Here is a 27,726-nt window from a genome sequence, read left to right on the forward strand (position 1 = left end):
CTCACAAATTCGCGTTAATTACTCAGCACTGACTGCACAGTTTACTGCCCAAACTTTTACTCAACACACTCTTTTATTGTTCTTGTTATATTATACGTGGCACAAGTGAAACATTTGGTGTGATGAGTTAAAAGAACAAGATCCCAGAAATATAACAGAGAAAGTAATTGTTAAACTATGGACTTTTCAGACTTTTTTTTTCCCATGTTACATTTATTTTCCCTCACATTTTCTCACCCAAACTTGTATTTGTCGTGATTTGTGCGTGCTTGAGCCATCTTTAATCTCTATTATTATTTTCAACACCCCATTTTGTCGACAAACCCCTAAAAATGCTCTGCTGTTCTGTGACGTGCAGATATCCGTAGGAGGGGCCCTCAGCAGGTTGTGATGGTGTTTAGGGCGACGTCAGCTCCCACTGGACTCTGCAGTGATCCTCATGTGTCATAGTTTATCACCGTAGAGCACACACAAACACACTTTGTCTTCTTGAATGGATAAACATATTGCCGAGAAGTCTGTGCCTCTTTGAGAATCAGTGGATTTGAAGAGACAAGATGTGTTTTGTTTGAAAATGATCAAACTGAAAATGTGAATGTACCACCTCAAAAACAAAAGTGAGACCAAACCAACTCTATTAGTAAAAAAAACAACAACAAAAAACAAAAACAAACTCTGACTAATCAGTCCTTTTCTACGTCCACAGCCACATCTGCGTCTCTCTTCACTCTGAGCATCAGAAACTGCTCAGCTAAAGTACTTTGAGCTTTATTGTGCTGGAGTCAAAATACTCAACTAAAATACAACAAGTAAAGTGCAAATACTCAAGAACTGTTCATGTACAAGTGAATGTACTCGGTTACTTTCCTCTCTGCACATCTGGCTGGTGCATTGTTGTTGACTGGTCAGGAGTGTCCAGAGAAAACCATCCAGACACAGGGAGAAAATGCACCTTCCACACTTTAATAGGCCACGTGCTTCTGGAATTGAACCTGTGCCCTTCTTGTCGCGAGGCCACTCTGCCACTGTATTCAATAATAATAAATCCAATGTGTCCATTTAGCTCATCAGAGGCTCGTTGAGCTGTCCCCACCTGACCCTCCCTTTTGTCTGCGTGAATTGCCGGTGTGTAATTGCTCAGATTGTGATGGTAGCCTATAATCAGCAGCGCGCTCTATTGTAGAGCCCCGGCGTTCAGAGCCGGTCAGTGCGCTCAGGTGCACATGTGTGAAACGCCCGGTGTGGAGTGAATAGAGCGGCTGAGCGCTGATGGGCTGAGAGGCTCTCAGGCCCCTCTCCACCGCCGCTAAATTACAGGCTTCAGAGGCGCCCATTACTGAGCTCCGGCTCTTGAGTCCAGAGCACTACAGGCACACGGCACCGGGGGCCTCAGGGACCTCCGGGGCCGCTCTCACAGACATGTGGTCAAACGACATTCTACACAAATAGGGCCAGAAAGTTAGCCAGTCCGGCGCTGCCTATTGCCTCTGTTCAATTTAATTTCTCTTCAGCAACTAGGTCAGGAATCAGAATACACTACATGGCTTGCAAGAACCCTGGAGTGCGAAAAGCCAGACATTCTGTGTTGTCAATGATTCCCGAGATCGAGGATTTAAAGCCAGAACAAAGAGAATGTTTGGTGAATTTTATCAAGGGGAAAAATTGTCCTTCTTCCTACAGGATTTGGGGAAAGATTAATATACCAGTTTGCCCCGTTACCAGCGCATTACAAACATCACGACCAAATAGCAGCGATTGGTTAAATAAAAAAAGTACCTGCCTACCGTTGAGCGAACAAATCCTAATTCTGCCTGTTTCACTTTGTGGAAACCGGCTGATGAATCAGGCTACCAGAAAGTAATATCACCGTTTAGACTTTGACTTCTTCAGGGACATCAGCTCATTCTCTCAGGTGTTCAGTTTGAGTGAACCCGTGTCTCCTTCACCAATGCATTAATTTAGTCTTAGCAAAAACAAATACCCGAAATATCGTGATATTGTTTAGTCAAAAGTCTCACAATAATATCCTGGACTGTCACAACATGCACAAGTTCCTTTGCTTAAATACATGCTTTTACAGTAGTAACAGCTTATAACCATAGAGAACTACATATCCCATGATTCATTTCAGCGCAGATAACGTGAAGAGATATGTTTTTTACTTGAATTCTTGGGATTATGACAAATAATTCACACCAAAATCTCGTCAGGGTATTTTAAAAGCAAAAAAGTGTCCTATCTACAATTATATCAGCATGCTCCAAAATATCGCAATAAATATCGTACCGTGAGATTTGGATATCGTTACATCCCTACTTATTGATCATTCCTGAATGTAAACAATACAGACTTATAATCATTGCCATGTTTTTGCCCATTTCTTCCTCCAAAGTCTTCCGTCTGCAGACCTGGTTAAAAAGACCCAGGCTGATTGTTGACTATTAAAAATAATTAAATCTTGGTCTTGATTAAAATCCAATCAGCCTAATTGCTTCCGTTTGGTTTGGTCCTTTGTCGTTTTTTACATGTCCTTTTTTCTCCTCTGATTCTTTCCAGTTTGTGAAGTTTGCCAACATCGAGGAGGACACTCCGTCGTACCACAGGCGCTATGACTTCTTTGTGTCTCAGTTCAGTGCCATGTGCCACTCCACCCACGAGGACCCCGAAACCCGCACCAGGTAGGCGTCGCTCTGCCTGTTTAAGGCCGTGCTACTTTAACTCTTTCCCCCTTGGACGCCAACTAGGAACAACCCATGCATATATTACCGTAATGTCCGCACTACAGCACACACTTAAAAGCCTTTAATTTCATCAAAAAATGACTGTGCGCCTTATATATGAATTTATTTGTGTGTCTTAGTACGACTTTAGTAAAATACAAAGCCACACCACTTGCAGCATTATGGCTCCTGTAGTCAGGAGCATCAGGAGTAAAACAGACTGTGATTCCTATTAATATCAAAATGCACCTGTCAAGAGACACGCCCACAATGGCAACTTTAAACTCAAGGCTATTATAAAGTTAAAGTGCGAGCTGCGTGGGAGCAGTGGATGAGAGAAGGAGAACACACATTCACCGAGACAGAGAGACAGCGCCATGGATGTCTGGACTAAGGATCAGGATCAACTGTGGTCCGAGCTTTCACCAAGACCAGAATCATCACTGAACTGCCAGGGAACAGTAACCACACTGACTCGGATCATGACGAGAGGGATGTGGACGAGCTGGACGCCGTCATCGACCAACTGTTTGAACAATTATGAGTTATTGTGAATATTCTAGCAATTTAGGGTCTCAGACAGTATTTTTTTTTTATGCGTTAACAATTGAACAAAGTTGAGAGTTATTGTGAACGCGTTAAATAAAGTTTGACTGACTTATCTGTGGTGGGTGGCTTGCCCTCTCCGGGTGGGTGGGGAGTCTTTGCCTCAAGTGGAGGAGTTCAAGTATCTCGGGGTCTTGTTCTCGAGTGAGGGGAGGACGGAACGTGAGATTGACAGGCGGATCGGTGCAGCTTCGGCAGTGATGCGGTCGCTGTATCGGACCATTGTGGTGAAGAGGATTTACCGGTCAGTCTTCGTTCCTACTCTCACCTATGGTCATGAGCTCTGGGTAGTGACTGAAAGGACAAGATCGCGGATACAAGCGCTTGAAATGGGTTTCCTCCGCAGGGTGTCTGGGCGCTCCCTTAGAGATAGGGTGAGGAGCTCAGTCACATGGGAGGAGCTCGGAGTAGAGCCGCTGCTCCTCCACGTCGAGAGGAGCCAGTTGAGGTGGCTCGGGCATCTGTTCTGGATGCCTCCTGGACGCCTCCCTCGGGAGGTGTTCCGGGCATGTCCCGCCGGGAGGAGGCCCCGGGGAAGACCCAGGACACGCTGGAGGGACTATGTCTCTCGGCTGGCCTGGGAACGCCTCGGGGTCCCCCCGGAGGAGCTGGAGGACGTGTCTGGGGTGAAGGAAGTCTGGGAGTCCCTGCTTAGGATGCTGCCCCCGCGACCCGGCCCTGGATAAGCGGACGAAAATGGATGGATGGATGACTTATCTAATCCGTGTATCATTCGTTCATTCGTTTTTCAATATAAAACCAAAAATAAGAAAATGAAAAAACAACAGTTTTCTTCACTATTTGTCTCCAAAACCAAAATGAAAAAATGGATAATGATTCGTTTTTTTTTTTCAGTTTTTCGATTTTGTGTTTAAATGAAGAATGGAAAAAACGGATAACTGCCGTTTCCCCTTTATGTGATTTCCGTGACTGCGATGCCGGAATTTTGCACCGCATACGGACTGAACCAGGACTGATCCAGGTCCGAGACCAGAGCGGGACTGAGACCGGGACCAGAGCGGGACTGAGACCGGGACAGACCGGGACCAGACCGGGATATATCGGTATTTAGATATTTTTGCACAGCCCTAATTTTTGTCCATAATCGAGTATAGAGTCCCCAATAGTTTGTTTAGATATCACAGGACTCCACACAGACGTATCACCGGCATTCTCACCTTCGTACGTTTCACTCTCCGAAAGTCCTTCATCATCACTTTGAAATCTATAAAAGTCACTTTCTCGAAACTTATGCATAAAATACTCCCACTCCTCATTTTAAAAAAAAAACTGTGCACCACAGTCTTTCCGCTGCTCGTGTTTCGTGTTGTGTTTTTCCCGAAGCTACAATCGTCACTACTTCGATTAACTTCTGCAAAAATCGGGCGAAAACATATCCTTGAATACTATTGGTCAGCCTAGTTTACATGTGAAAAACAGGAACCGTCAAATCAGGTCTTTAGTGAAACAGCGGAGGAGTCAAAACACGTCATTAAGGAAACGAGGGCGGTCGTCAGGTGTCGTCTTCATGGGGGAAAAAGTTAAACCCGGTGCACCCCGCCTCTCTGACCTTGGTGCAGTGTGGGTGTGGGTCTTCGTGAGGACAACCTGCGGATAGAATCTAGACTCTGTTTTTCTCCAAATACTGCAGGAGTCAGTTTAATGCCAGACTATTGAACATCCCCGGAAAAGCACCAACCTCTCCGCGTTTCCTATTGCACCTTTAATTTCTGACGACCTTTAAACATTTTTTTGTTTTAGTTTTTTAGTTTCCTGTGACGCAGCTATTACAGAGATGCAGGCCTGAAACCAGAACAAAACTCATCTAAATGTCACTTTATCAGAAAACTCAGCTGAAACTAAATTAGAATCTGAAGGACGGCGTGATCATTAGGGACGTGGCCAATAACGGAAAATGCAAATGCTGATATTGAACTTTTAAAATGCTTAATGAGGCCCACAAAGCTAAAATGATGGTCCCAAATGAACTTTTCACTTTTGTAAAATTAATAACTAAATATATTTGGATTTTACTTATGTATTTTTATTGCATACTGCCATATAACGTCCTGCTCGGCCTTGAACTAAAATCAGTAAATCGGTTAATTGTACTATAACTTTAATGAGTTTGATAACGTTTCCAGCTGCGATAATTTCTATTTGCATGCTTATTTGTTTTCCTCGTCTCTCTACATAATGACGCTTGAACGAACGCGTCTGCAGAGATGTAGACGACCAGTGTTTCCCAAACTTTTTTTCTGGGGACCCGTATTTTAAAAGTCACAAACCTTCGTGACCCAAGTCAACAGACATTATTCGTAAATCACAAAATAAAAGTGGATTTGACCATTATTGAACATTAATGAGGATATTTTATTGTTGACTGAGTGATCGTGTCTCTGAACAATAAGTTTTACTCAAGTTTTAAAAAATGAAAAACACTGAATCAGCAATAAAAGGATCCATAAGTCAACTATTTGGACATTAAATGAAGCCCATTTCTTTTTCTTTTCAACGTTCAATTGGACCAGCAATATTGGAACAAAACTTGTCAATAAAATAATTTTAAAAAAAGATGAGAAATTTTACAAAACATGTCTTAACATTTCTACATGTCTCAGAACTGTATACTTACATAGTGATTACATGCAGATTGTGACAAGACAATCCAAAAACAATCTTCTGCGACCCAGTCTTTGGGAAACAATGATATAGACCAGGGGTCTCAAACTCAAATGACCTGGGGGCCACATTAGATAAAGTCTGAGTGAGGCTGGGCCGCATTGAGTATTCGATAAATAGCGGTTGCACGAAAAAAAAAAAAGCTCCATATGTGCACGCGTATGAACAGATCCACTTAGGCTCGTTGCTTCACAACTGCTGTAAGTTGAGTTTTGGGATGTAAGCTGCGTTAATAATCTGTTGTTGTGAATCTGCATGGGCACTGATTGCAGCTTCATCTGTCAGTGCAGCCCGTGGTGGGGGGGGATTGTGCTTACATCTACCGTTTGCTGCACTGACATTATTCTTTGGAATTAAGTGGAGGGCCGCAAAAAATCCTTCCGAGGGCCGCAGTTGGCCCCCGGGCCACGAGTCTGAGACCCCTGGTATAGACGGATTATTTGTTTTCCAACACAGCGGATGCGCGTGCAGCCGGAGTGCAGAAAGCGCCGCTGTCAGAGCACCAAAACAGTTCATCGCTGTGTGACAAAACAAGTCAGGATGCTATATTAACCAGAGTGAGAGGGATACATCTCAACGGCCACATGTACGGCCACACACGTGCGTCAAATGCAACGACGAGAAGAAATGACTTAATCCCCAGCAGCCTACATAAACGCATACCTGAGTGACACAACTAGCCCCACTCCCAGGAGAGCCTGAAATCTGCTGAAATCCCACAGGACACTGACACGATACCAGACAGGACAGCGTCTCTTTCTACAGGAGACATGTGCAGTAGAGCTCATAATGATCCCTGTATAAAAAAAAAAATTGGAGTGATGAGCCAGGGTCTGTGTCAGACATGTATAACTCAGACCAAATTTGGCCCACAATACGATTATATTTGGCCCGTGAGATCATATCAAAAATGTTTTAGAGCTGCCCATCGGCTACAAATAGACTATAGAGACATTATTTATTTAAAATGCTGTTTTTGTTTTATATTTTGCTTGTTCTGGATTCAGTGTTTAAGCAAAACTATTATTAAACATTTATTTTAATAAGAAAAGGTTTAACATTACATATCTCGAAAGAAAAGAAAACATGCAGATGTTGTTGAATTTTTTCAATAAATATTTAGTTTGGCCCACGACAAAATAGCAAACTAGGATCCTGTTTAACATGAACATGACACAAATGCCGAGGCAACAGCAGCCACAGAGAGAGGAAACACAATATTCTTATGTAAGTCAATGAACAAAATAACTTTTAAAGGCAATTTTGTTACAGAGACACAATAATCCATTTTTTTAAAAGTCTATTTTAGTCTTGCAGTTCCTTTGTTAAATGTTCTTCAGAAAGTCAAGTTTATTGATCTTGGAAAGGATGTATTTGCATTTTTATTCCATCGTCACTGTATTAGCTGAAAATGGTCTCAAAATATCAATATTATCGTTTATCACAATAAATTCTTGGTCAATTAATCGTCCAGCAAAATCCATTATTATCATTACAGGCTCTACACTCTTCTATTTCCATTTTGACTCTGACTCTGTCCAGAAAGGGCAGACAGAGAATGAGGCAGTGTAAAAATATCAGCACAGAGTATCGATATCGGCCTGTACGATGCTAGAACCGATACATCTCCGGTCCCTGTTCCTCCGTCCTCTCCTCCTCCTCCTTCCCTCCGGTATCGCCCTCTCCACCTGTGCGTGCGGGGCTCTGATGATAGCGTGTTCCGCGGGCGCGTCGGGGGGTCCGCGCGTCTCCCTCCGGCTGCCGTCTCTTTAAACACGTCTGTCCCGATCCATATTTAATGCGCTGCGTCCCCGCGGAGCCCGACGGGAGGCCTCGCTCTGCCGCCGCGAATGTGAAGCGCCGATCAAATGGAGCGGGAGCAGATTTTCTCCTCCTCCTCCTCCTCCTCACCTGAGCAGCCCCCCTCCCCTCACCTGAGCACCGCTGCCGCCGCCGTCGCCTTTGATGCGCTCTCGGCGGGGGCTCGCACGTAACTCCGTATGATCAGTAACGCGGATGACTCGGCGTGCGGCGAGGCGAGCAGCAGAAACAGCAACAGTCATATCCCTCATTACACACGTCGGTTACACGATGGAGCTCATCTACGCTCTGACTCACGACGGATTAAAGAGGCGATTACACTTCTGTGGGGGATTCACTGTAACACACCACCTTTTTACATCACAGTATTACTTTTATTTTTTAGTAGGGATGGGACAAGGTCACGTGACAAAGATCATGCACACATGAGAAACGTGATCTCACAAGATTTTTTTCCAAGTCTTTACATCTAGACTGGACAAAAAAGATTTACATGTTTGTGACTTAAATCATTACAGTTCCAAAAATAAACTAAAATAAACAAAAATTTTACATCAAATACTGTATTTTTCAGACTATGAGTCGCACTTTTTTTCATGGTTTGAGTAGTCCTACAACTCCGGTGCGACTTCTGTATTAACATTTTCACTACTGCTGCTCCTGTTCCTCCTGCACCACTGTCACTTGGCTCTACTGCGCATGTCTCCTGCAGAAAGAGCCTCTGTTCTGTCTGTATCATGTCAGTTGATCGCACCATTACTTCTGCACCACTGAACAATTTAAAATGTAAACAAACTTATATAGACAAAGCCTGAGAAGACTGAACACAAATGCCCCCAAAAAGAAAAATCTAATTTTGCAGATCACAAACTGCAAGTCGTGAAATCTGCAGCTGAAAACGATAATCGAGCAGCAGAAAGAAAGTTTGGAGTGAGAGAGAAACTTGTGACACCGGGAGGATGCACCATGAAACTTTCCTGAAGTCACTGGATGGATGGACAAAGTCTGGACTTCAGTGACACCGAAACCATCCTGTCGGGATTCAGAAAGACCCGAATAATTCTAACTGGAACTGATGCTGAGTCTGACGACAGCGACACAGAAGAGGAAGCGGCGCTTTGTTCACCTCCGGAGGAGGTTGGAGTTGTTCAGAAGTGACACCGAGGATGAAGAATTGAATGGATTTAGTGATTTGGAGTGAGATGGAGAGTTTGTTAAACTTGTTCTGTTCTGTTGTTTATGTTATAGTTTATCTGAAGAACTGTTCATATGTGACTTTAACAGTCTGTTGTTCTCTCTTCTATTGTTATTACTAGAACAATAGAACATTTTATGAAATAGATTTCCCCAAAAAAGTTCAACTTATAGTCTGATGCGACTTGCATATGTTTTTTCTTCTTCATTATGCATTTTTTGGCTGGTGCGACATATAGTCCGAAAAATACTGTGCATAAATCAGGTTCTACATATTGACCCAAAAATATCGGCAGAGCTTATCAACTCTTGGTTCTTCTGGCTTCTAAACAATCGGCATTTAAATCCAGTGTGTATTTCTTCTTCAGTTTTCAGACTATTTAAAACTTTTTGTGGCCATACCGGCTTGTTAAAGCCTGATCCCGTCAGAAGCTCAGCAGGCTGGGCCTGGTTAGTACTTGGATGAGAGACACTGTGAATTCCAGGAGCCACAGGGGGGCGCCAGTTGTAAAAACTGTTGTTGTGTCCTTAGGCAAGTCACTTCACCCTCATTGCCTAGTATGAAAGTGGTGTGTGTGTGAGTGATGGTGGTGGTCGAAGGGGCCAATGACGTAGATTGGCAGCCTCGCTTCCATCAGTCTGCCTCAGGGCAGCTGTGGCTACAGTAGTAGTTTACCACCACTGAGTGTTGAGTGACTGAATAATGAACTGTAAAGTGTCTTTGAGTGTCCAAAAAAGTGCCATATAAAACTGATGCATTATTATTTTTGGGCAGTTTTTACTAATGTGTGCATTGTGTAACCTTGGTAATTGCTGAACATCTCATCATACGTTCACACGTAGAACACCCCCATAGTGATGTCTCTGCAAAGTATCAATTAACATTAGGCCTGTCACAACAATTTCCATATGGACTTAACATGTGTGTGTTTGTTTTTGTGTTTGTGTGTGCAGGATCCGAGTGGCCGGGATCAAGGGTCTCCAGGGAGTCGTGCGAAAGACGGTGAACGACGAGCTGCAGGCCATCATCTGGGAACCTCAACACATGGACAAACTCATCCCGTCCATGCTCTTCAACATGCAGGACAGTGAGGACATGGACAGGTGAGGGGTCGGGGGGGACACATCTCCTGGTCTGGAGCTGGTCTTGGTCTGGAGGACTGTGGGGGATTTTCCCTGTTGTGCATGTTTTGGGTTGATGGGGGGAAATCAAAACGAAATTCGCCCAGGATCGTTAAAATGATCATGAAACATTTGCAGTTCATTCCCACATAATGATCACGTCTGTGTTTTCATTTTAAGGCCTTATACTTTGCAATATTGAATTTGACACTGACATTGAAGCAGGTTAAAAACAAAAGCTGATTACTTTAGAGTTAATTGCGTGTAAAGACAGACTTTTAAGACATGGTGAACGTTGGAGCTGCCTCACATCCTGCGCACAAACCCACAGAGCCCTGGTTTAATGTCATGTAAATACCTGAGCCACTGAGCCGTCCACAAACACATCACTCAGGGATTCAGAACCTCGTGTTCCATGTTCACGGGACTCATGCTGGGAGAAAATCCAGCTGTATTTTATTTTCCTCATAAATATCTTTCCACAGTATAACCATGAATCTGTTTTTAAAATGCACTTTTGAAACCCATCCAGGAACATTTAAGACTCAAATGTGAATTAGTGCAAGAATCAAATCCTGAAGGAACACTTTTACATTTTCTGGTGCAGCCCAGGGATTTCTACATGGATATGCCATTGCACTGCCTGCAATGTCCCACAGTATGGCATTAATGCATCTATCTTTCATTAATGTGTTTTAGTTTTGTATGTATCACATTTTTACATACACAAATTATTAGTATTGTAGAACAGAATAAATTGTCAGACCAACCAAAATAAAAGGGGGGGTAATTAATTATTTAAGATGATAATAATAAAATACAAATAAATAAATAAATAAATAAGTAAATAAATAATAAAATAGAAAATAAAAAATATAAAATATAAAATTTAACTAAATTAAACTAAAATAAAATGAAAAATTAAATAAAATTAAAAATTTAAATTTAATAAAAAATTTAATTAAAAAATATAATAAATAAAGTAAAAAAAATAAATAAATAAAATAAAATAAAATGAGGCCATCAAGCAAGTGACATCTGCAAACGTGTATAAAAAAATTTACATTTTACATTAGGCTTTGTTTGGATGATAAGATTTCTACATTTTCCAATACAGTTCTCCAATCTTTCATTTATTTAATAATTTAAAAAAAAGCGTCTGTAAGAGTACTCAAAAATATCTCCCCCCACAAATCTGACCTCTGCCTTGGCATCTCCACTCGCACTGGTGGGTCTGCTGGTCTTGAATATATTTACGTTTAATGCCGTACTGTGGAAAATTACAGGGAAAAAATGTTCATGGAGGCGAGCAGGTGGTGTCTGTTTACATTTGTGCGTTAAACCTGTGCGAAGGAAACAAAACACAGCTCCAGGTACAGTCTGTTTGTGATGAGGAAACAATATTATAAAGACATAAATCAGAAATCTCCATCAAATAGTCCCTTTAAACTCCTGTGTGTGTGTGTGTGTGTGTGTGTGTGTATTTGCAGGCCGGGCCACCCCTCGTCCCCCTCGGCCCCTGCAGGAGGCCCTGAGCTGGAGGAGAACCCCGGGGCGCTGGCTGAGAGCTGCTTCAGAGAACTGCTGGGGAGAGCTGCTTACGGGAACATGAACAACGCCGTGCGGCCCGTCCTCGTGTGAGTGACAGGACACAGTATCTGCACGTAAACTGGGCCTGGGGCTTGGGGTATTGAGCCCCGATTTGGTCCTGTTTTAGTCCTGGTTTAGTCCTCTATTCGGGCTTACGTCACAAAGAAGACGTTTGGAAAGATGCGATGGCAAATTCCAGCAGTAGTAAGTCTGACAAAATATAGGAGAAACTAGAAAATGTCCGAGTTTTCTTCATCTCCATGTCATTGTAGTGTTCCGTTATGTTTGTCTAATCAACAATTCCAACCATACTTCAGTTTTCATCATTTCCCAACTTACGCACAACTCCGAGCGCACTGGGTACAAGCGATTAGAAGAGAAGAGGCGCCAAATTCAAGATGATTACAAACAGCAGTCTTCATTTTACCGCTGATCAGGTTTACTTCAATGGGTTTGATCACAGTCGGTCGGCGAGTCCAGTGTCTTCCTAGTTTGTGACACAAGTGTGAATAGAGCCTATTTTAGTCCTGGTTTAGTCCTGCTGTGGTCGTTTAAGCCAAATTTTTTTTAATCCTCATTAAGACCTGGTTCAGTCCTCCTTTAGTCCTTGTTCAGTTCCAATTTAGTCCGGTTTTATTTCCCATTTACTCCTGGTTTCGTTAAGTTTAGCCCTCACCTCGGTCTCCGGTCTGTTTACACGAGAACGCTTCCGGGTAAAAACGACAAAATATTTTATAGGAGTGCCTTTTGTTTAGACGGTGACGGCGTTTTTGGGGCTTAAAAACACAAAAATCTCAAACCACCCTCTAGAGTGGAAAAGTTGAATACTCTCCATCGTAGTGTTTCCGTCTACACTGCCCAAGACGCAAAACTCTGGTCAGATCTGCTCACGTCGCGTACGAGTTTACGTCACAAACATACAGGACACAGAAACAAACATGTGTGGGACCTTCAAGCTGCTCTGGCAACAAATGTACAGAATCTGCAGAGATACTATTAGTGAACAGAAAAGGATCTGCAATCACCTCTGTCAAATTCTGGATGCACCAGTTCGTCGCAGGCGAGTCAGACGGATCTGGACGAGACCTGGAGAACCAGTCGATGGAGGAGGTGATGAAAATGTGTGGCGTGAAAACTTCTGTATGTCCAAAGATGCCCTTGTTCCTTTAAAGGGCCCATCTCGTGCAAAATCAACTTTTCAGAGCTTTCTACCTTCTAAGAGTGATGTGTGGGCCTTGTAAATGTCACCGAAGTGGTTTTTAGATTGATTCTGTGTTTTTTTAACAAATTGCAGCGTATTTCTGCCACCCTCCCACGTGACAACGAACTAAAGCTGCTACAACGATGACATGGCAGATACACCTATGACGAGTTTGACGTAGCAGAAGCGCTTCACACCCGACCCCGTCACCGCTCCACCGCCTCCACCCCACCTCCACTGCGCATCGTCTGACAGTTCCCACATGAACACCTAAACAAAAGCGACATTGTTCTACACTGCAGTTTACACGATATAATAAGTTTATCTGCTAGTGTTTATTAATACTTTACCAATCAGTAATGTTCCGCTGATGTGGACGCGGTGCTTGAGCTTCGTGCTCCTTAAAGTCCTCGTCCGATTCCGGGTCCAACACATGCGGCTGAACGCGCTGTATCTCCATGATGAATAAAAGTTTATTCCTGCCACTATCAGGGTGCACGTCTGTCTCCCCCTCCCTCCCTGAGATGGCGGAGGAAGGGCGGCTCACTCAGAACCTACGTCACGTTTGGAGGGCGGAGCCTGTGCTTTCTCAGGACGAGCGGGGGGATGAGCAATAGTTGGACTTTCATAGTTCCTCGTCTGTGACTGTCTCCAAAAAATCAGTAAGATTTCATAACTACTGTGTAATGGATTTCCAAAACCCAAATTGTGCTTGTTTATGTGCAGAAGATACAATGTGAAAAGAGTTATTACCTCCGCCAAGGAGGTTATGTTTTTGCCGGCGTTTGTCTGTTTGTTTGTTTGTTTGTTTGTCTGTTTGTTTGTTTGTTTGTTTGTTTGTTTGTTTGTTGTTTGTTTGTTTGTTTGTTTGTCTGTTAGCAACATAACTCAAAAAGTTATGGACCGATTTTGATGAAATTTTCAGGATTTGTTGGAAATGTGAAAAGGAAGAAATGATTTCATTTTGGGGGTGATCCGGAAGAAATCCTGGATTCTGGATCACTTTGAAATTTTAGTTAACATTGTGGTAAATGGGGCCAAAAATTTTGTTTCTCAATATCTCGGTTAATTATTGACCAAACCCCATGAAATTTGACTCAGGGATGGACAATGGGATCCTCTTTCATATTCCAAATTGAAAGATACGAGACAAATATTTATGGAAAACACAATTAATATGAGGGGGACTGTAGTCCTTGGCGGAGGTCTGCGCTCTCTGAGTGCTTTTCTAGTTTTGCATGAGACGGGCCCTTTAACTACTAACATAACCAATCGATTTCCACACATTTTTGCGTCACCGTATGCTCGCAGATTTCCTCCCGCGGAATAAAAAGTGAAGACGCGCCGCCACTTTTGCGTCTTCTGTTCAGACCGTCATCATATAAACGTAGCCTCAGACTGCACATGGAGCTGTAAATCTTCTTTATGATTCCGTGGTGCCGTCCTTTTCAACACTTTGCGCAGTTTGTGATAAAATGTCCCGTGAAAAATCTGAAGGAGCTCTTGGGAAGCATTAATCTTTCCCTCGGGCTCCACCCTTCATGCAGCTTCAAACACGGTGACCACAATGCCACAACGCACCGCCACACTCGACAAAACCGCTCTGACACAGGGCTCGCAGCTGGACCAGGTGCAGTCCCAACTTAGTCCAGACTTAGTCCTGGCTTAGTCCTGGGGGTATCATGAAGCAAAGTCAATAATTATCAAGTGTACACAGCTTCTGCCTCTCCACACAGACAAAACTCAGTCTAAACAGGTCTAGACTAGGACTAAACCAGGTCTAGGACCACACCAGCCCTAAAGTCCTCGTCCCGTCCTCTTGTTTAGTCGTCTCTCTTTGACTTTGCCGTGTCCTCTGCAGTGCTGTAGCTTGAGCAGGGACGGGCTCCATGCTAATCCTGTTAATTGTGCTCGGCTGTGTTTAAAATGGACTTGTGGATCCTCGGGGGAGTGCGCCCGCCCAAACACACTGGCATTTAAAGCCCATTAACACGGCATGAAGTCAGACTCCAGTTTGTTAGTTTTAACTTTAACTTGAAAATGAAGAACCTGCTTTTAGGCGAACGAAGACATTGTCACTCAAACTTTTGACGTAGAAACCTGAAGTAGGTTGAGTGTCGCTTTGGCTGGGATTGAACAAGAACTAAACAAGATCTAAACTGGGGCTAAACTGGGGCTAAACAAGGTCTAAACCACTCCAGGTCTCCACCACTTGAGGCAAGGCAAATTTATGTATTTTTATTTATTTTAAAACTGTATTTTTATTAGAACGTTTTAGTTTTGTAGATCACATTTACATACACAAATGATTAGAATTCTAGAACAGAATAAATCATCAGACCAACCAAAAAAAGGGGGGGAAATAATTTAAGATGATAATAATAAAATAATAAAATAAAATAAAAAATAAATTAAATTAAATTAAAATTAATTAAAATAAAATATAATTAATAGAATTAATAATAATAATAAAATTAAACTAAATAAAATTAAACTAAACTAAAATTAAATAAAATAAAAAATACAATAAAAAATTAATAGAATTAAATAATAATAATAATAATAATAATAATAATAGATTAATAATAACAATAATAATAATAATGAAATTTAACTAAACTAAATAAAACTAAAATAAAATAAATAAACAAATTAATTAATTAATTAAATTTAATTTAAATGCAATAAATTTGTATTGCATTAAAATGCAATAAAATGTTTTTAAATTAAAATGCAATAAAAATTGTATTAAATTAAAATGCAATAAAATACAATAAAGGCCATCAAGCAAAGTGACAATAAAGACACATTTTCACAGAGAAACTGGAAGTAGGTTGAGTGTTGCCTTGAGTGGGTCTGAACAAGGACTAAACAAGGTCTAAACTGGGTCTCAACATAGTCTAAACCACTTTTAAACCAAGTCTGAACCAGATCTAACACAAGAAAAGTCCTTGTTTCTCATCATGTATCCGTGGTCCATGTATGACTTTCCTAATAATGAAAAATGAAAACAGTTGCTATAGTAATTAACAATTTAGCACAAAATCCCCTGTCAACTGAAATGTGAAAAGTCCTCGAAATGTGTCCTGTAGTTGACGCTGGCATGAGGAGGCCGGTGCAGGTGGAGTGGTGCTGTATAAAAGTGAGCGTTTAAAGCTTTGAGGAGATGACGGCTCTACACTTCTGAGGGCCTGACTCAGAGCTCATAATGGCCTCAGTGTGAAATGTTACAGTCATCCTTATTTAAAACTACAGTTCTGAGCCGGGAGCACTCTTCGCCCGATCACACAGACTCTCCGGTGTGTGTGTGTGTGTGTGTGTAGAGCTGCAGCGCCTCCTACTGGACACCTGCTGACACAACCGCCGCGTCACACTGGCTCAAAGAGTGGCCCCACGTGTCAGATCAACAGTGCAAAGTTTATTTTTACATTTCATATTAACTACAGGCGCATAATATGATAAAAGGATGCAATACTTTAAAACTAAGTTATGTTTCGTGATAATGATTCTGTGAAATCTTTAAAAATGTGCAAGTGGGTCAGGGGTTTGGGCAGTGGTCCTGGAACTTGTTTTTTGTTCTGTTTTTGGGACTTTGCTTAGTAGTGTTTCTTGGAGGGGCTGATGGAGACGGAGTGGAGATTGACAGCCTCACTCACACTCACCAATCTGCCCCAGGACAGCTATGACTACAATAGTAATTTACCTTCTCTGAGTGTGGAGTGATTGAAATGACTACAGCGCAGTGCTTTGAGAGGCTTTGACAAGTCTGTAAAGTGTGTGTCTGTGTGTTATTTTTATTTTGAAACATGTGCTGCAATAAATAAAAGCAGAATGGGTCCTCTCTTTGGATGTGGAGTCCCTGATTTGGTTCCTCTCTCATGGTGTAGAATCTTTGGTTTGGTTTGGTTCCTCTCTCCTGGTGTAGACTGCTTAGTTTGGTTCCTTGGTTTGGTTCCTCTCTCCTGGTGTAAACTCCCTGCTTTGGTTCCTCTGTCTTCATGTAGACTCTTTGGTTTGGTTTTGTTCCTGTCTACTGGTGTAGACTTCTTGGTTTGGTTCCTCTCTGGATGTAGACTCCTTGGATTGCTTCCTCTGTCTTGGCATAGACTCCTTGGTTTGGTTCCTGTCTCCTGGTGTAGACTCCTCAGTTTGGTTCTTATTTCCAGGGTTTAGACTCCTTGGTTTAGTTCCTCTCTCCCGGTTTAGATGCCTTAGTTTGGTTCCTCTCTGGATGTAGACTTCTTGGTTTGGTTCATCTCTCCTGGTGTAGACTCCTTGGCTTGGTTTGGTTCCTCTCTCTTGGTGTAGATTCCTTGGTTTTGGTTCCTTTCTCTTGTCTGTGGAGATCGTGGACTTGTCTCTGGGTGTGGTTTGGTTCCTGTCTCGTGGAGGTGGGTGCTGGTTTGGTTCTTGTCTCGTGGAGGTGGGTGCTGGTTTGGTTCCTGTCTCGTTTGGGTCTGTGGAGGTGGTGCTGGTTTGGTTCCTGTCTCGTGGAGGATGGGTGTGGTTTGGGTTCTTGGTTCCTGTCTCGTGGAGGTGGGTGCTGGTTTGGTTCCTGTCTCGTGGAGGTGGGTGCTGGTTTGGTTCCTGTCTCGTGGAGGTGGGTGCTGGTTTGGGTTCCTGTCTCGTGGAGGTGGGTGCTGGTTTGGTTCCTGTCTCGTGGAGGATGGTTTGGTCCTGTCTCTGTGGTTTGGTTCCTGTCTCGTGGAGGTGGGTGCTGGTTTGGTTCCTGTCTCGTGGAGGTGGGTGCTGGTTTGGTTCCTGTCTCGTGGAGGTGGGTGCTGGTTTGGTTCCTGTCTCGTGGAGGTGGGTGCTGGTGCGGGCAAAGGCAGTGGCAGGTCTAAAAATAGTCTGTGGGGTTAACGGGAGATCAGGCTGTGACGCGAGCAGCAGCACATAATGAGAGAGGGGAGGACGAATGTGTGAATGTGTGAGGGGGATGGTTCTCGTGGGGCTCGACACCGGGGGATGGTGAAGCGGGGAAGAAGATGGAGAGGCTGAGGAGGCTGAGGGAGAAGAGGGGAGAGGAGTGGATCTTGAAACTGTTCCAGTGTGAGGAAGAGTGTTCATGTGAATGTCCTGAGTGGTGAGGGGTAAAAGTAACAGGCTGTGATTGGTGGAACAGTGACTACAGTGGAAACGGCGTAGTCCAGTTTTAGACCTGCTTTAGCCTGAGATTAGACCTGGAGTAGTTCTGGTGGTTCTTGGAAAGGCTAATTCTTTCTTTGGTTGTACTTGGTGTAAACAAAGTGTTGAGTGGCACATTAAAGACTAAACAGTGCCACATGTTTGAACATATGTGTAATACAGCCCAGTGTTTCGCAGAGATTTCAGTTGGAAAACAATTACAAAAATAAATAATGATTACAACATTTAAAAACAAAAATTGTATTTTCTCTTTGTTTTGTGTCCTCAGACACTTGGACAATCATCACCTGTGGGACCCCAATGAGTTTGCAGTGTCCTGCTTCAGGATCATCATGTACTCTATACAGGTACTACATCATCCACTACATACAAGTACTACCTCATGTACTCTATACAGGTACTACATCATCCACTACATACAAGTACTACCTCATGTACTCTATACAGGTACTACATCATCCACTACATCATCCACTACATACAAGTACTACCTCATGTACTCTATACAGGTACTACTACATCATCCACTACATACAAGTACTACCTCATGTACTACACGCAACTACTACCTCATGTACTACATACAGGTACTACATCATCCACTACATACAAGTACTACCTCATGTACTACACGCAACTACTACCTCATGTACTCTATACAGGTACTACATCATCCACTACATACAAGTACTACCTCATGTACTCTATACAGGTACTACATCATCCACTACATACAAGTACTACCTCATGTACTACACGCAACTACTACCTCATGTACTCTATACAGGTACTACATCATCCACTACATCATACATCATCCACTACATACAAGTACTACCTCATGTACTCTATACAGGTACTACATCATCCACTACATACAAGTACTACCTCATGTACTACATACAGGTACTACATCATCTACTACATACAAGTACTACCTCATGTACTACACGCAACTACTACCTCATGTACTACATACATGTATTACATAATGTACTACATAAAAGTACTACCTCATGTACTACATACAGGTACTACATCATCCACTACATACAAGTACTACCTCATGTACTACACGCAACTACTACCTCATGTACTACATACAGGTACTACATCATCCACTACATACAAGTACTACCTCATGTACTACACGCAACTACTACCTCATGTACTACATACAGGTATTACATAATGTACTACATAAAAGTACTACCTCATGTACTACATACAGGTACTACATCATCCACTACATACAAGTACTACCTCATGTACTACACGCAACTAATACCTCATGTACTACATACAGGTATTACATAATGTACTACATACAAGTACTACCTCATGTACTACACGCAACTAATACCTCATGTACTACATACAGGTATTACATCATGTACTACATACAAGTACTAAATCATGTAGTACCTGTATCCAAAACATGTACACAGGTCTCCAGGAAGAACAGCTAATAGCTGATCACTAAGGTCAATTAAATACAATCAATTATCCTGCCCTGGGACGACAGGTGGAAATGAGCCACTGGTGCTACAACCTGATGTACAAACATCTCTCCTGTTAACGTTCATGTAGATGGTGCACTGTCCCTGTCTCATTAAATAAGTAACCAACAGGTACTACATCATGTACTACCAACAGGTACTACATCATGTACTACCAACAGGTACTACATTATGTACTACATAAAACTACTACATCATGTACTACATACAGGTATTACATCATGTGCCACCGAGGATGGGAAGAATATGCATTATGAAGAATATGAAGAAAATGATGTATTTATTTACAGAATACTGAATACCTGAATTATACTTTATTATTTAACATATTCTGGTACATGGTCCAAACAGAGTACTGTGTTCTGAATACTTTTAAATTGAGTTGAATTTAAATTCTAGTGTAAACATGCAACGTAGAATTAAAAACAGCTTCATGTTTGTTTCACTGTTTGTTCTGCATTTATTTATCACTGATCACAGAAGCAAAAATCACACACTCCTCACCACAAGAGCAGAGTTTTCTGTTTTTCTCACTGATTCTGAGCAGTTTGAAGCTGAAACCGTGTGATCAAGTTCAGCCGTATATTTCTTTGATGAAAAAGTCACTGTACCGAAATACAGTTACTCAGAATACATGTTCTCTGTACTTCCCAACACTGAGTACCACAGTCTCGCACAGTGATTCCAGCTCAGACTAGTGCATAGTACTGTTGTGTCCTTGGGCAAAACACCTTGTCTCCGTGGCGTGTTTTATGATAATTACTATATCGATTTATAATATGTAATGGTGATTCTTGAGAGTCGGGACAAAACAGGTTTTTAAAATGATCATTTTCAAAACAGTTCTACATTTATGAGAGCTGTAAATATATCTAGTCTGAGGTCTGAGCCGTACAGAAATGCAAAGGAACAGGTTCTGAATAAAAACATTTCTTTAATATATTCAATGACACATCTCTGTGAAGGCCTCACTCCAGGCTCAGACTCCCTCCAGCACTGTTTAAATAAGTGGATTAGAATGAACTGATGAAATTGACACTTTCCAGGCAGAAATTTCATCAGTGTCTGTATTAAATATGAAACAGTGTTGTTTCTTTACAAGTCTGCACATTTCACAAGTTTTGACTTAAATTTGCACAATTTAACTAAACGTCCAGTCTCTTTCTCCCTCTGACTTTGTGTATGTGTCTGTGTGTGTGTGTGTGTGTGTGTGTCTGGTCTGTCTGGTGTGTGTACAGGCCCAGCACTCGCACCATGTGATCCAGCAGGTCCTGAGTCACCTGGACACCCACCAGAAGGACACGGCCCGGGTCAGAGCGGGCATCGTGCAGGTGCTGCTGGAGACTGTGGCCATCGCTGCCAAGGGCTCAGTGGGTCAGTCTCAACTCTCACTGCACACTGCTCCACTGTGTACTACTGTGTACTGCTGTGTACGAGTGTGTACTACTGTGTATTACTGTGTTACCAGCCTGGCAAGCCAACACTATTCAGTACTGTTCTATAATCTCATTATAGGCAAGATTCATCATACAAAATGTGTATCATGTCTAAACAAACCACATTAACACTTAGGCTGCGTTCAGACTGCAGCCTGAAGTGACCCAAATAAGATTTTTTGGCCTCTATGTGACCTGTATCTGATCTTTTAATGTCAGTCTGAACCACACAGATCCGATTTTTTCAAATGTGACCCAGGACACTTGGATATGTGCTCCTGAAACTGATACATATCTGATCTTTTGACATGCGACTTCAGTCTGAACGGTCAAAGCGCATTCATCCACCTACACGTTATCAACAAGACACAAACGTCACTATTCTGCGCTGAAGTAGGTGAAAATTGTTAATGAACTCTGTGTCACTGAAGCGAAGCACATCACCACTCACCACTCTTGGCTACGTCTCCACATCCACACGTTCCTTTCAACGGACGTCGCTGCCCCACAAAACACCACGGCCAAAAACCTCGTCCTTCTCCTTCTCAATCTCCTCCTTAAAACAAGTAAGTTGTTCATGTTCTGGCTCCGGTACGAGAGGAACTTTAAAATCTCCAGGTGCTCGATGCTCGCGTCCATGTTTGGACAACTTCCGTAAACACAGAGACGCTCGCTGCGGTTGACGTCGTCGTGTCTCCAGTGCACATGCGGGACACTTTTGGGCCGTTTAATGTTCACACTGGAGTCACATACAAGTCGCATTTAATTGGAAATGTGAACGACCTCGCAAAAACATCGGATTTCACAAAAAAATCTGAATTGAGCGTTAAGCCCTGCAGTCTGAACGTAGCCTTAGTCTTGGTTTGCCCCCAGTTTAATCATAATAAAGACCTGATTTAGCTCACATGACAATTCATCATTAACAAACAAAAACAGGACACAAAACTGTGCACAGCAACTAGACGGTCCTGATGTGATGTGCGGTAGTTTCATTAGCAGGATGCACGCTGAGTGTTTCCTCTGAACGGGGAGTGACTTGGCACGGGGAGCAAAAGGAAGGGAGATTCAGAGCGTCAATAACAAAAATGAAACTTTTAGCAAATAAGGGAAATCATGAATAAAATCTGTCTTTTTTTGTCCATTTTACTTTGCAAAATCAGGGACAGACTCACACTTGCCTGTCTTACTTGCAAATTGTGAATTTTATTAGGACATCAGATTTCCAAAGTCAGTACTGTATTTTTCGGGCTGTAAGGTGCACATAAAATCCTTTAACTTTCTCAAAAATGTGCAGTGTGCTTTATAATCCGGTGCGTCTCATGTATTACTGTGTTTTTCGGACTATAAGTTGCACCAGCCAAAAAATGAGCAATGAAGAGGAAAAAAACACATATAAGTCGCACTTTTTTGGGGAAATTTATTTTATAAAATCAGAGACCAGGAACCAACATTTCATCTTGAAAGGCAAGTTCTAGTAATAACAATAGAACATAAAACAACAGGCTGAATAGGCGTCTGGTATGTTAATGTAACAAGTTATTAAAAGAAGTTATTAAGTTGTTCAGATAACTATAGCATAAACAGTTTACCAAACTCTCCATCTCACTCCAAATCCATTGAATCCACTGAATTCTTCTTCCTCGGTGTCACTGAAGTCCAGGCTTTTTTGATCCACCTTCCTGTTTATCGTGAAGCTGTGTTCACCATTCCCGCTTTCCGCCAATCCCTCACAAGTTTCTCGCTCACTTTCTTTTTGCTGCTCGATTACCGTTTTCAGCTGAATATTTCCTTACTAGCAGCAGGACAGAGGCTTTTTCTGCAGGAGACATGCGCAGAAAACTGATACACGAGCCTAGATCCTCTCTCGGCTGTCAGTCTGAAAATTTGAATATATAAGTCACACTGGAATTAAGTCGCAGGAAACACCCAAACCATGAAAAAAAGTGTGACCTACAGTCTGAAAAATACTGTTGTTTTGGTTGTGCTTACTGATCTTAAACTGTTTTTACATGGTACACGGCGCTCAAAAATCTGTTCGAATTAGTACGACTTTGGATTGTCGGAGCATTAGGGCGACTGTAGTGCGCAGCCTCGCTTAGAGTTTATGCAAATGCGCCACGTGGTTTTAAGTTTAATTGCTGTAAAACGTAAACAAATGTGCGCAAAGCTGGATTAAACACATTATTACTCGATGTATATTTGAGTCCTCGGAGGAATTAAAAAAACAAACTTAAATGATCCACCCGCATTCACATTCATGTCGTCGATTTGTTTTGCTTAAAGGTTGTATAGAAGATTTTTCCAAGGAAAGAGAAATGCAGCGACTGTTTGTCCATTTTCAATTGTCGCTCTTCGCTCCTCTTCCCCTTCTCTTCTTCTTTCAGCGATGTCAAAAACAGACTTTCTTTTGTGGTGAACTGGTAGTGAATTTTTGTCTGCCGTCACAACAAACTTGGTGCAAAACTTTGTGTGAGAGGAAGCTACAGTTCGAAAAAGATGCTAAGAACCGCTGTGTTGGTTGAGTAAACAGCATCAGTGCATGAGGTAAACGTAAACCACATAATCCTAGTGCGCCGGCAACTCAGTGACGCTAGAAACGTAGGGAGTTTGATTGACAACCCAACAGCCAATAGAAAAAGAGGTAGCGTTGTTTTCTATTGGCTGATGTTTATCTGCCCCCATCACATCCACAGTTGATGGATTTTCATTCTTTTTTTTTTTTTTGGTCATCATAATTACAAGGCTGCTGCATCTCTATAATTATATTTTGAACTTTCATCGACAATTTGAAAAAAAAAAAAAAAAAAAATCCTCCATACAACCTTTAATGTGACTTAATAATTGGATTACTTGATATTGTCCTGATTTTAGTCCTGGTTTAGTCCTGTTTTTTTGTCTTGGTTTAGTCCTGGTTTAGTTCTGGTTTAGTCCTGGTTTAAGTCCTGGTTTAGTCCTGGTTTAGTTCTGGTTTAGTTCTGGTTTAGTCCTGGTTTTAGTCCTGGTTTAGTCCTGGTTTTAGACCTGGTTTTAGTCTTGATTTAGTCCTATTTTAATCCTGGTTTAGTCCTGTTTTTTTTGTCTTGGTTTAGTCCTGGTTTAGTTCTGGTTTAGTCCTGGGTTTAGTCCTGGTTTAGTTGGTTTAGTTCTGGTTTAGTTCTGGTTTAGTTCTGGTTTAATCCAAAACATGCGCTATATTTCTACAAAACGGAGACCTTTGTGTTGCCATATATTTATTTTCTTGAGATATGGATTCTTGTGTGAGGCAAAGTTACAAAATCTATATTCTTTTCTCTTCAGGTACTACGTCTTATCTATTGTGCAGGCGTCCTCCTCTCAACAGTATTTTCTTGTGTCAGGTCTGAACGTGCTCTTGAACACTTGAAGTTTCCTGTTTTGTCACTCTATCTGTTCATAATTGCCTGTTTTATAATCAGGTTTTCCCCGGGTTCCCGGAGCCGTGCTAATGCCGCTCGCTCCTCCAATGTTTGTGTCTCGGAGGAGTGCTAATGAAGTGAACAGCCTCAACACCTTTTAATGACAAGTTAAAAATAAGAATTAATTTGCAGATAAGCAGGCACTCCGGTTCAGAGGGAGTGCGAGGGAGGGCGGACCGAGGCAGCTCACCGGGGGCGGCGGCGGCGGCTCGGGGGTTCAGGGGTTGCCCACCGCCTGGAAGATTGGCGGTTCGATCCCAGCTTCAGATGCCCTGTATTACACAAAATGGATCCTAGGAGATTTAAGCCGTGTTTTAATGCTGTTACCTCCTCGAAAACAGACCCGGAGCAGTTTTCTTTCATTCGCACATGTTTGAATAATCCTGCATTATTTGTTTTATTATTAGCATTTTTCTAGTGGGAGTGTGTGGAGTTTAAAAACACAGTGGAGCACTTCTTGTTTTACCACGTGACATCACAAGGTGGAACAGAGCCAAAATCTGTAGGGTTTGTGTGTTAAACATGTGTGAATGAACAGAAACACAACACAGCTCCAAATCTGTTTGTGATGAGGAAACAACATTAAAACGGATCAGAAAACAAAGTAATAGAGGACTTATAAAGCCTTTAATACCATTGGTATTAAAGGATTTTAATTATTTTGTACTTTTTTGAGTGCCTCAGTTTTTTCCTACTTTGTGTTTGAGGACTGGTCCCTCCAACACGAAGAGCACCAAAAGGACAATTCTGTACATTTTTGTATGTCCAGGTAGCACTCCGGCATCCCAAAGCTTTGCACTATTTTCCCAATTTTTAGATTTTCGATTGATACATATTTTAGTGTGACGTGCAGTTATCCATCGGAGGGGTCCACAGTATGAGTGGCTTTGTTGTCATGACGTTTATGGTGACGTCAGCTCCCACTGGGCACCGTAGGTTTCCAGCGTGGAAGTCGGCAGTGAATTTTGCTATTAAAAATGTTCATAATGATGACATAACGATCAAAGATACCGTATTTTTCGGACTGTAAGTCGCACCAGCCAAAAAATGCATAATGAAGAGGGGAAAATTTCTTCTTTTAAATCAGAGACCAGGAACCGACATTTTATCTTTAACGTCAAGTTCTAGTAAAAACAATAGAAGAGAGAACAACAGACTGTTAACGTCACATATGAACAGTTCTTCAGATAAACTATAACATAAACAACAGAACAGAACAAGTTTAACAAACTCTCCATCTCACTCCAAGTCACTAAACCCATTCAATTCTTCATCCTCGGTGTCACTTCTGAGCAACTCCACGACCTCCGGAGGTAAACAGAGCGACACTTCCTCTTCTGTGTCGCTGTCGTCAGACTCGGCATCAGTTCCAGTTAGAATTATTCCAGCCTTTCTGAATCCCGACAGGATGGTTTCGGTGTCACTGAAGTCACTTAAAGGTAAAATTGCTCAGTGGTGCAGAAGTAACGGTGCGATGGACTGACATGATACAGACAGGACAGAGGCTCTTTCTGCAGGAGACATGCGCAGTAGAGCCAAGTGACAGTGGTACAGGAGGAACAGGAGCAGCAGATACTCACACACAAGACTAGAACCTCTCGTGACTTCAGTGTGAGAATTTTAATATATAAGTCGCTGGAAACACCCAAACCATGAAAAAAGTGCGACTCGTAGTCCGAAAAATATGATATATATCAGACACGAGCACGATAGGTCTTTCTTTAATGCCATACTGTGAGACATTCCTGGCAAAACGCTGAACAGCTGAAAACATCACAGTGCACATTTAAAACTGTTCTGGATTGTCTGTTTTTAGATTAGTCATTCTTAAACATATTTACGTTGAAGACAGTTTACACCTGTGCAGTGTTCATCATTTTCATTTGGCTCAAAAGTAGGTTTTAATCACATTTAATGAAAGGTTCACTTGGCCACATTGTGAGTTCAGTTTCAAGAGTTCTTATTGCTGCGCTAAGTACTTGGCCCCGCTTGTCCTCACGGAGGCAGAGACATTTGAAACGGGTGTAATCGGGGCTGTCCTGTGTGATGTTACATAGTACTTGGATTTGCAGTGGCCACAGAAGGCAGCACAAATTTAGATTTAAACATTTTGGACTACAAAGACGCAAATGTAATCTAGTTTGCACTTACAGTAAGTTGCCAGAAATGACTATGAACAATAAATAATAATAATAATAAATATATTACCATTAGTTTAGTAAAACAAAAAAGTAGATGTAATGTGCAGTTCCACTTAAAAAAAACAAAAACAAAATACAATACTGTGAGTGGGGCTGCTTCTCCACAGATCCACAGTATGTAATGCCACACTCTGGGACATCCAAGGCAGTATCTTCATGGACCAGGTGACAGACCCTCCACCTGAAAAAGTTACACAGTACACCTTTAAATGACTAAAGGTGTACTGTAAATTGTCTGTTTTCACATTAGTACTGAACATTTTTAAGTTTATAAGTATGCGGTGTTCATCATTTTGAAAACTTCATTTTTGCCTTGAGAAAATTCTCCTTCTAATTTATTTGTTTATTTATTTTTTTAATAATTTGTCTCAAAAGTAGGTTTATAATCTAGTTTTAATGAAAGGTTCACTTGACCATTGTGAGTTTTTATCGCAGCATTAAGTAACTGGTCCTTACAGAAAGAGGTTTAACGTCATATTGCGGAAAGTTTCAGGCTGAAAAGTTACATATTACAAACAAAAAAGTGGCCCCCGTAACAGCATCTTCCCTGAGGTCCCCACAAGTCTTAAAGTGGCCCTGTGTCCTTGAATAGGCATGATCCCGGGGGCCGCCAAGAAACGCGACATCTTTGAGCCGAGGAGCGCCACCCCTCCAAACCTGTGGCTGGGTACGGTCCGTGTGTGGAGTAGCGCAGAGGCCCCTGTGTGTGGTAGAAGTGTGCGGGGCTCCCGGGGGCCCCTCCATTTTACAATAGTGTCCTTTTCACAGATGTCTTTCTCCTCTGCCTAAAGGGTTTTAACTTTAAAGCTCCTATATTCTGCCAAATGCTTCGTTCCAAATGTGTAAATATAATCATACATGTAGAGGAACAGAGGGAAGAGTCAGGAGGACTTAAGGGAAGAGTGAAAAGAGGGATCAGTCCATAGGAAATCAGCCGCCCTCCCCTATGAGCCATCTCAGATTTGGCTGGAAAAAAAAAAAATCAGAAAGTCTCTAAAATGACCAAATGAAAGAGTCTCAAATTTTAGCTCAATCCCTTCAGAGTTATGGC

The 27,726-nt window shown here is 42.0% G+C and overlaps 1 protein-coding gene across 2 annotated transcripts in view; it reads left to right on the top strand.

The window, feature by feature from the left end:
* Positions 1 to 27,726, top strand: part of efr3a (EFR3 homolog A (S. cerevisiae)) — a 123,974-nt gene that overhangs the window by 64,993 nt on the left and 31,255 nt on the right. For both annotated transcript variants that reach the window (XM_055151456.1, XM_055151455.1), the window contains 5 exons: positions 2,557 to 2,678; positions 9,978 to 10,127; positions 11,636 to 11,782; positions 18,353 to 18,431; positions 20,843 to 20,978. In XM_055151456.1, coding sequence (XP_055007431.1) covers positions 2,557 to 2,678; positions 9,978 to 10,127; positions 11,636 to 11,782; positions 18,353 to 18,431; positions 20,843 to 20,978 — 634 coding nt within the window. The remainder of the gene's footprint in view (positions 1 to 2,556; positions 2,679 to 9,977; positions 10,128 to 11,635; positions 11,783 to 18,352; positions 18,432 to 20,842; positions 20,979 to 27,726) is intronic.

Source organism: Boleophthalmus pectinirostris, unplaced genomic scaffold (genome assembly GCF_026225935.1).
Source record: "Boleophthalmus pectinirostris isolate CB_2022bp ecotype Guang Dong unplaced genomic scaffold, ASM2622593v1 HiC_scaffold_16, whole genome shotgun sequence".
Classification (NCBI taxonomy): domain Eukaryota; kingdom Metazoa; phylum Chordata; class Actinopteri; order Gobiiformes; family Gobiidae; genus Boleophthalmus; species Boleophthalmus pectinirostris.